General features: G+C 43.7%; 1 protein-coding gene across 6 annotated transcripts in view; it reads left to right on the forward strand.

Annotated features, from left to right (window-relative positions):
* Positions 1 to 9345, forward strand: part of SLC38A1 (solute carrier family 38 member 1) — a 74481-nt gene extending 65136 nt beyond the window's left edge. For all 6 annotated transcript variants that reach the window (XM_033866882.2, XM_073788780.1, XM_073788781.1 and 3 more), the window contains 4 exons: positions 636 to 754; positions 1264 to 1405; positions 1508 to 1605; positions 3395 to 9345. In XM_033866882.2, coding sequence (XP_033722773.1) covers positions 636 to 754; positions 1264 to 1405; positions 1508 to 1605; positions 3395 to 3496 — 461 coding nt within the window. In that variant the 3' untranslated portion in view covers positions 3497 to 9345. The remainder of the gene's footprint in view (positions 1 to 635; positions 755 to 1263; positions 1406 to 1507; positions 1606 to 3394) is intronic.
* Positions 9346 to 10247: the final 902 nt, after the last annotated feature.

The raw sequence follows: 10247 nt of genomic DNA on the forward strand, positions 1-10247 counted from the left end.
TCTCAGTGGCTGCCATTCTAGCTTTGGTTCTCTTTGAAATGACACTTCCTGAAGTTCAGAGTTGAGAAAAAGTTCAAAGTGGTGTATAAGCTAAGTACTTTTTTTATGAGGAAAACATACCTGGAAGAGAAGAATGATGAACTTCACCATGGTGAAGTTCCATGGGTACCTCTGCCGCTTGGACATTGAGTTATAAGAGGAGAGTTTGAAAGTGGCCCCGTGGGGCCTGCAGTCCACTTAGCGAGAGCGAGGCTATTCTGTGTTGTTTGATGAGTGACACCAAGTCGGGGAGAATCTAGATGAAGAAGGGCTTTGTGCTTCAACCGTATGGTATTTCTACCCCCAACTTACTCTTAGGTTTAGTGTAGTGTAAGTTAAGCTCCCCACTTGGTGTAACTTCTTCTAGTGATTACTGTACATTCCTTTTTGCTACAGGTACGTGTGGACAGGTGGTGCCCATCTCACACAGGGGATTTTTCTTTTCAACTTTATAAATTGTGAATAGACACTTCGATACCCAGAACATTGCTTTCCTTGCCCTTTAGTTTACAAATTCTTTGTGGCTCAGAAAACCCGTCATTCCGTGATGTGCCTTTGTCTTGTTTTAACACCCTCTTACGTTTCCCTCGTTTTAGAAAACGTGCATTCGGACCTCCTCCACAAGTATCAGAGTAAAGATGACATCCTCATCCTGACCGTGCGGCTGGCTGTCATTGTCGCTGTCATCCTCACGGTGCCGGTGTTATTTTTCACGGTGAGTAAAAGGCCTCAGTGCAACTGGAGAAAAGCTGAGGTCTCCTTGCAGAGCAAGCCTGCTGCAGGGAACTCTCCTGCATCATTGAAACTGCATCAAGAAAGGATCCCATAGCTCTTTGCAAAAAAAGTGGGATCAGTGAGTTAGGGTAACCTTCTGATGGAATGAATCTTCGTTCTAATTTATCTGTCCCTCTTCTTTACAGAGAAATGTAGATAGACCGTTTGAATCCCAGTCATCCATGACAGGGGAATATAGAAGAACCGTGAAAGAACGCTCAGTCATAGATAAAACAGAAACGATCCCCCTGTTTTATTCGTAAAGAAGAAGACTTCCCATCTTAAGTCAAGCCCCCCTGCTTCCCAAACTGTTAAAGCTATCTATAAACTCACTAGGTGTGACAAAACATGTCCCAAATGCCTGTGCACCAATCTTTCAGTCACTGCCGAGAAATGTGAAAGGCAGCGTGCTGTGGGCATTACGGAATTTTTTGTTTTCTTTTCCTGCAGGTTCGTTCTTCTTTATTTGAACTGGCTAAGAAAACAAAGTTTAATTTATGTCGTCATGTCTTCGTGACCTTCATACTGCTGGTTATTATCAACTTGTTGGTGATCTTCATACCCTCCATGAAGGATATTTTTGGAGTCGTAGGTACGACTTTCTGACTTTCTGCTTATTCTATTTACAATAGCTGTTTAGAAACCTGAAGTTTCACGATAACAACCTCAAACTTTGTTTTTCCTTATTTTTCAGGAGTTACGTCTGCTAATATGCTTATTTTCATCCTTCCTTCGTCTCTTTATTTAAAAATCACAAGCCAAGATGGAGATAAAGGAGCTCAACGAATTTGGGTACGTCTCATGCCAGCCACTCTCATTTTTCTGATTAGTTTTTCACTGAAATATATCAAATACATAGTCCATCTCCACCAACTAATACTACTTTTAGGGATCTCAAAAGTAGGCAGCAGTCCTAGTGTTTGCCCATTTGGGAAATTTAAAATATCAGAATTTTCTCCATTCCCTCAAAATATTTTCAGGTTTTGCTCTTTTGTGCCTTATTTTGCTCTGCGAGGGCAGGGCCAACTGAGAGATTAGACGTTTATCATCCTGTGTCTCTGTAGGGTAATGCCTTGTCTTTAGCAAGACCTGAAATGGAAAGGGCCTCAAAGATTTTATGCAGTCTGCTGTTTCGGTACAATTCCTAGTCCTGTAACTCCATGCTACAGCCCAGGGAACCTGCAATGCCTTACTTTAAATGGCTGAGTTAGTGTAAAGAGTCTTTTTTATGATTTGACAGAAATGCTTTGGAGCAGCAGACCTGGATTCAGAAACTACCTTTCTATATTGGGATTCTTGTTTCCAGGTCTGGTGAAGTTCAAGGGCATCTTGAAGGTGGTGCACTTGGAGACAGTGAGGGAAGCAGGGGTGAAGTGGCTGCTACATGAGTACCTTCTGGAGCACCATTATGTTTGGCTTCGGAGAAGGCTTCTCAGCCGCCCTCCCAGATAGTGTAAGCACTCCAATCCACGTTACCTGAGTCAACAGACCCGGATGAGAGACATAGGCATGGGGGATCATCGCTGTGCATGGAGGAGAAGCAGCGTTGATGCTGGTAGAGCATCTGCTTCCCCAACAGGATCATCCCTAAAGCCATAAATCCTCAGTCCTTCTAGAGCTGACCAGTGGGGACTTCATGAGGACAGAGAGGAAGAGCAGTCACTCTGGCACAGCAGTAACGTAAACTAAGATTAAGTTTGACAGTGATGGAGACCTACTGCCCGTGAATTCTCTGGGCCTCTCCAGCCCTGCTCCCGTTTCAAAACTGCTAGGAGGATCTACCAACTAGCATTAGACAAGGGATCCAGTCCATGTGGGGACCCAGTGGGAGTTACACCAGACCGGTGATGGTGAGCCTGTGTGCAACCCTCCCAATGCCACCCTTCACCTTCTCCCCTTCCCTTACCACTGTCTCCCCATCCAGACTCTAGTCCAGCCCCCCTGGCTCTCATGTTGCTTCATCCTTCTCCCTGAATTTCAGCTCTCATTGGAAACTCTCAAGGCCAAGCAGTTTATAATCTCGAGTTCTCCAGATTCTAGAGTTGGGAACCTGCCCCCTGTGGCCTTCATCAACCCTTGAAATAACTTTGTTTTGGACACCCATTTCCTATGTTCACTCTAGCAAATCTACTTTTCTTTTTGATATCCTTTTAACACTTTTTCAAACAGAAATGTTTGCCTGCCAGCGATAACCTAGGTTGGTTGGTAAAGAGTAATGAAATGACCTGTATGTTTTCTAAGCCCATTCTTTTTTTCGGTTGTCGTCTTAGTCTGAAAGAAGCTGTGAGGATACCGTCAGCTGTAGAACAGATTCACTCTGAGGTGACTGTGAAGTCAAAGGACAGAATGCAGAGGATGGTTCTGATAGCTGGTTTTTCTTAGTTTCCCATCCCTGGAGAATCAGATGCACACAGTTTTAGAAAGATTCTCACAGTTCGGCAATAGTTGTAACAAACTTTGTAACAAACTCCAAATACAGAGGGACTCAAAAAGAGCGGGAAAAGCATATCTGTTTTTTCCCTGGTATGTGTGGGAAATGTTTGCTTCCCTGAAAATAACCGTTGCCTTTCTGTCACTCCAGGCTGCCCTTTTCTTGGGTCTGGGGGTGGTGTTTTCCCTGGTCAGCATTCCCTTGGTTATCTACGACTGGGCCTGCTCATCAGGTGGTGATGAGGGCCACTGAGACCAGATGGAGAAGGAAACGGTCAAGTTACCACTCATCAGCAAGCCCTCATCGCATCCTTTGCAAGTTTACAGAAGCAAACAGAAATTTACAAGATACACAATGGAATAACACTTTGGTAACAAAACAGAGACCTGTTTCTATCATGGTTCATGTCCCTCCAAGATTGGGGATCAATTTTAAGGATTATGGATTTCTTTTGTTCCAAATTGCACGCAATCACATTTTCCAGTACTTTTCCCAATCAGTTATTTTTCACTCTCCTAACTCTGTTTTCTGTGATGTCATCGTCTCTTAGAACTTGGAAGACATGATCATCCGTCATGTTTATTTATTACACATCCAGATTCTGACATAATTTTCCTACTGATGTTCAGCTTATAATATCTGTACCTTTTTAGAAAAGAAAAGAATCTTGAATTGTATATATTTATTTTGCTTTACAGAAAAAAAAAATGGTTTCGTAAATAATTTGCCTATTTTGGTTAACATAGCACATAGGGATAATCATATGAGAGTCACAGGGCGTGCACCCTTGCTGGACCAGAGGATGCCCAATATTTGAGGCAGCTCTGATCACCTGGCAGCCGAGCTTCTGCAGCCCATGGCCTCGCTGGCACTGCAGCCCACTCTGTGCAGAGATATTCTCTGGCGACTGTTCTCAGCTGGGAAGGGGATGGGAGTGATTCTTACCTTGGTAAACATACTAATCTACACATCTGGGTAATCTAGCAAATGAAGTTTTGTTTCCCCCTTGACAGTTTCTGTCAGAGTTACTCTAAGCTGCGTCAACTTCTATTGGGGAAGACCCATGATACCTTTGTAACAAATTGAGAAGCGAGAGTCCTACAAAAAGATTGTCCAAAATGCCTAAGGAAATATTCCTCGGGTGCAGGTAGCCTTCAGCCCTGCATCGGTATTGTTGAAGGGGGAAAAGCATTTTCTTAAATTACAAACCCAGCAGCTTTTACTCATGTCCACCAGCTTTTTGCACAGAGAATCATGTGTATCTAACCAAGGATGATCTAGGATAAGTAATTCCTGTTTTATATTGGGTACCTTAGGGGGGTCTTTAAAAGACTTGTTTTATATCTATAAATTTAGGTTATTACAAATATAAGATTTTTGTACCTTAAATAAGCCTCATTCCTATTTCTTCTCCATTAACCATCCATCCAGTCTTGAAAAAAGAAAATGAGCCCTCAGAGATGGTCTTTGAGAAGAACACGTGATGAAATCACTGTGTACCTTTCTTCCCCCAGATGGGGCCTTTGGCGTCTGTGCTCTCTCTCTTCTCGCCCCTAGTCAAGGGTGGGCCGTTACTGCCCGCCTGACGTGAACCACACAGGAGGACAAAGTTGCCTCACACTCTTACCCCAGCCCCTCTCCTAAAGCAAGTGAAGGAAACTACAGAGAGGCTGAAAAAAGAAGACAGTTTGGGACAAGGTAGCTTGGAAAGGCGTGGGAGACAGTATAGAAACCCAGCACCGCATTCCGCCTGAGCTGGGCCATCACCTATGATTGGATTGTCCGTATCACACAGTGAGAAGTGTGTGTACCCTGTGAGCTGGTCACTTGAAACAGGACTTGTGTTTTATCTGCATCCTAGTTGAATTCCACAGACACGTAAGTTCACCGAGCACAGATTTCTTATCCAGAGATAAGTGGCCTCTAACCGCAGGCTCCTGGCAGAGTTTCCAGGCACTTAGCTCTGGGCTCTGTTCCTCCCCCACGGAGACCCCCAGAGGCCTCCACACTTGCCGGGAGTAACACGGAAATGTCCCCTTCCCTTTACAGACTAGTGTCCCATAGAGAGCGCAGGCATCAGAGCACTTTCTCGTGATCCTCCTGGGGGAAAAGGAGAAGTTATTTCCTGCATTTCTTAGTGGGATCATCATAGCTTTTACCATAATGCTCCAGAATTACATGCACATTAGGTCAGAGTTCAGGTGTTTAGATACGAGTACCTACCTATGTATGACTTCCTAACCTAGTAAAAGCCACAGCCCTCTCTGTCCTTCTCAGCAGTGTCTTCCATGTTAGATGAGCAGGAGAGAAACTCAACAAAACAAGTTGACTGGCCCTTTGAGCTGTCCAGGGCACCAAATAATGAAATAGCCAGAGAGTGGATGACCCTCCATTAAATAAACTACAAATGTAGCCTGCAAGCTATATTATGCTGCTTTCTGTTTTCTTCGTTAATTTATAACAATTCATTTTATGCCCACAGAGTCCATTTAGAAGGCGATCATTAGGTCTTGGGATGTGTAGTGATATTTTTGGATGTCTGGATTTTACGTGTCAGGACAAGGGATTTTTATTATTATTTAAAATATAGAGGAGGCACATTGCTGTGAATGTCTGTGATACTACAGGATTTTTAAACCTTCTTTGTAATGTTTATCTAAGTTTATTGTTGACTGAATATAATAGACCCTACTGTAATTTGTCAAATATCACGGACTAATTACATCATTTGTGTGGGATTAGCTGTAAAGTGTGCTGCCCTTATTCTTCTTATTCAGAACAGTGAACCGGTAGCCAAAATTACATGTACCACAGATGTTAGGTAGAAGTTAAATAACACAGTCAAGTGCTGTAGAAGTTTTTCTGCTAAATGAGTAGACTAACGAATATTATACCTTAGCCTTTGGGAGCAGCACGTTTTCCTTTGGTAGATAGGATCTCAGCACTAGTGAACGGCGCCAGCTTCGTACTTTGGATTATGAACTGTTCTCTAGTTATAATAACACAGCACACTGGAAATCCCTAGTTTCCTTCATGTTACTTACTGGAAGTGGGGTTGCAGAGTATAGACGGGAAAGAAGTCCAGTCTTGTTAAGCACGGGCAGCCCCCAGTTTGTAAGCAGACCAGTTGTAAAACTGTCAGTTGTTTGCAAGCTGGAATGCATTTTCCTTTAGAAACCAGGTTATACATGATGGCTAGGCCCCCCAGACCAGCTAGAGAAAACGATCTAAGCCCATAGTTTAGCTGAAATAGGATAATATAACAAGATTGCTAAAGAACCTACACACTAAATATAATATTGTTTCTAGGGGGTATTTGCTCAGAGTTGCCAAGAATCCCTCACTCGTTGTTACTGGAATCTGGATTGCCCACTCCAGTCACACACCACCAATTAGAGGTGCCCAGAGTGGCCTGAAGCTAGGTCTCCAGCAAAGGAGGGGGACCAAGTTCAGGGCCACCAGAGACCTCGTGGTAGGAGGAGGGTTACGGAGGATGAAGGGTCCTCCTGTGGGCCGTAAACCGCCAGGGACGTTCTCCGCTGCTACCCTTTCTTTTCTCTGGGGTCTCAGGCCTGGCCTGCCTGTTTCTATTTGTAGGACCTCTTACTCCTGGAGTTCGTCTCCTTCCCTCCCGCTACCAAAAAGGATGCCACGGCATAGCTTCTCCCACATGCCAGTCATAGAAGCCAGCACACAGCACTTTTAATGGGTTTAGCGCTAGTAAACCATGGTTTAACTGCCCAGTAATCAAATGGGGGTAAAAAAGCTCTCTACCCACTTTTCCTTTTTTACATTTGCAGACCCTGTTGAGACGGGCATCCATGGGTCATGGCCGCGGGGCTTGGGGTGGACAAAGGGCTGTGGTAAGGTGTCACGGTATTTCAGAGGACACCTCAGACAGTTACCCCAGAATTGGCTTCTTTCTGGAGTTGGCGTCAAGCCTCCAAGCCAGTGGTTCGCAAAGTGGGGATCCCCAGACCAGAAGCATCAGCATCACCTGGGAACTCATTGGAATGCACATTCTCAGGCCCCACCCCAGACCCAGTAAAATCAGAAACTCTCAGGGTGGAGGCCCAGTAAAAAGCCCTGCCAGGGAGCCAGTTTGTCTCTCCTTTTCCTCTTCATTAGTCCTGCCCATAATTCTCTGAGGGAGGTTCCTAGGACTCACGGACAAGAAGTGGGAAGCAGGACTTAGGGAGGGGAGGAAGGGGCCTCGTCTCAGCCCCCTTCCCACTGGAAATGCTGGTGCAGGTGCATCATTGTAAGCGGGGCTCGCGCAGGCTGACACACCATAAGATTACAGTTACGGCAGCTGTGAAGAAATAAAAGTGAGGTGTTTGGGGTTTGGGTGGTTTTGTTTTTTTCTTTTTTGAAAGGAATTAAATGATAATACCGTTTGTAAACGCAACCTCAGAGGAAATACTGAATTCATGTCAGGAGTAAATTCTCCAGAATGTTTGGGTTCAGTGTATGGCGATCAATCCTGTCCTCCCTTTAAAGTGAATTCTCTGCTGAAAGTCCTGCACTGCAAGAGGGGCTACAAACCGCTCCGAAAAGATGAGTGCTCAGCTCGGTTTCAGCGGATCAGAGTGCTGGACAGCACGTTTTGTTGGGGTGGGCGTGGGGCGGAGGTCAGTGAAATGCTCAGATACATGATTTTATGCCTTAGTGCAAAAGCCATCAATCAGTTCCTCTCTGTTTATCAGTGTAAGTGGCATGAGGCTTAGAAAGGGTGTAAACTTTAAGAATGTTTAATTCCTCCATTCCAGTTCACAGTAAACTTCTAGCCCCTTTCAGAATAAAGACGATGGAGACTGCATCATTTAACGATGTTAATGAATGTTTCCTTAGAGATGGCAGATCTGAGAATCTTTTAGCAGAATACACTTCCTCTAAAATACACACGGTGAATTATTCATAGTTATCTAAGGCTTTCAGGTACAAATTGGGGATGGGGTGGCTGACAACTGAAAAATACCACTAAATCTTAAAGGGAAAGTTCTTGAAAAACATACAATTCACAAGGCTCAGATCTTCTTTAGGATTTTCTTGGAGGAAGGACTGTGAAACTGGGCCCATGTGCATACAGGCTTGAATTTGTGCTTTTAAAAGGAAGAATCTATGCAGTTGAGGCTTATTGTAAGAAATACTTCATTTGTATGTAAATATATTGTAAATAAATAGGCTGTATATTTTTGCAGTTGTTGATCCTCATTGAAATAGAAGTCGCTAGTATCTGCATATCAAGAATGTTTTCATAGATATTAGCGGTTTTGTTTGGGAATTAGAAAAATTTACATTCTCTCCCAGGTAACATAGTTCTCTCAATGTAAACTTGGAACCTACAAGTCTTAATTGTTTAGAGAGAGAAATGTCTGAGAAATAGTTTCGTTGATTTCTTATACTGGTGTTATGATCAATTATTTCAAAGCTAGTCCTCTGAGATACAAATAAGGAACATTTTAGACCCAAATTATTGCCATATAGAAATAGATGTACCCAAAGTAACGAGTTGTTTCTTCATAATGCTGTTTCACCGTTAACACTACACAGCATTTATGAAAACAGAAGTTGGGGAGGAGAACGGTTTTTGGGTTTTTTTTTTTTTCAAAATTGAATTGCTGCATTTCCCAAACTTTGGGATCTCTGAAAGGGGGGAAAGACCTGAAGATTAACTATGAGCACAAATATGAAAGAAAGAAAAAAAAACCCATTATTTTATCAAGCTTTTGCCAGTCTTGCATGATTGCCTTTTCTTTTCAGTGTCAACGCCAACATAGACTGTGTTAAGTCACTTTTTCCCAAAACACTTGAATCTTGATCGTTGGTATGTAATCCGCTCACTAGAGTTCAGTGTATTTTAGACTTCATCTAAGATCAGTGCGTGTAGCACACCACTGTTTTATTAATGTAAAAACCTTGTAAATGAATTTCAGATGGATGATTTAAGTGAGTCACAAGTCACAAAACTTTGCCATTCATGGTTGATCAAACACATATCCCCCCCCCCCAGGATGTGGTGTAAATAAAGACATGTAAGAAGTTCTGTTCTATAACTGCTCTGTTAACATAGTTTTTAAACATTAAAAATGTGGAATAAAAGTATTTATGAATTTTTGTCTTCATTCTTCTGGGGTGCAGTACTAAAAAGGGAAGTATTTAGGTACTTACACACTATTTGGGATTGTTGGAGACAGATTTGACACGTTTGTCAGTGCTCTGGGACACCGAGAGTTCATGGAAGATTATATTCAGGTGCCCAAACTTTAAAAATTACTTCCGATAGAAATCTATCTGATCTGAAGCACATGACATCTTTTCCATCCTTCGCAATTAGAGTAGGCTGAGCGTAATATTTTCTTCTTAAACTCAGGTTCATCTTCATGAATATCAGTTTCTGTGCCATCTTGTGGGAGGGACTCTAGTCTTCCTCTACCCACACTGCAACCACCCATAAAATAGGAAATCCTGTCGACACTTCCGTTTCTCCAGGAACTATTGAAGGGAAATCTCCTGCAGCCTCATTTCCATGTCCATCACTGGCTCCTCCCCATGATCTTAGGAAAGTTTTATCTGACCAAGATGGCAAGATGACCATGGTCTGGTATCCAGATTCCTCTGTGGACAGGGTTAGTGCATGAACGACCTGGGCCTTCATGGTGTGACTGGCTGTGAGGCTGCTCTCGACTCTCCCTGGGCTGCCCAGGAGACAGCCCGTTCTGCAGGGCCACCTTGGTGCCCGTGTGGATCTCATGGTGGAAATTTGGGGCCCAGGAGTCCAAGCTGTGGACACCGATCTGACTTCATTAGCAAGAAGGCTGATACTTTTATCCTTATGTGCCTCCTGTTTCTATTTCTTAATTAATCAGAACCCCAGGGACGGGCTTCCCTGGTGGCGCAGTGGTTGAGAGTCCGCCTGCTGATGCAGGGGACACGGGTTCGTGCCCCGGTCCGGGAAGATCCCACATACCGCGGAGCGGCTGGGCCCGTGAGCTATGGCCGC

The sequence above is a fragment of the Tursiops truncatus genome, chromosome 11, assembly GCF_011762595.2.
Source record: "Tursiops truncatus isolate mTurTru1 chromosome 11, mTurTru1.mat.Y, whole genome shotgun sequence".
NCBI classification, from domain to species: Eukaryota; Metazoa; Chordata; class Mammalia; order Artiodactyla; family Delphinidae; genus Tursiops; species Tursiops truncatus.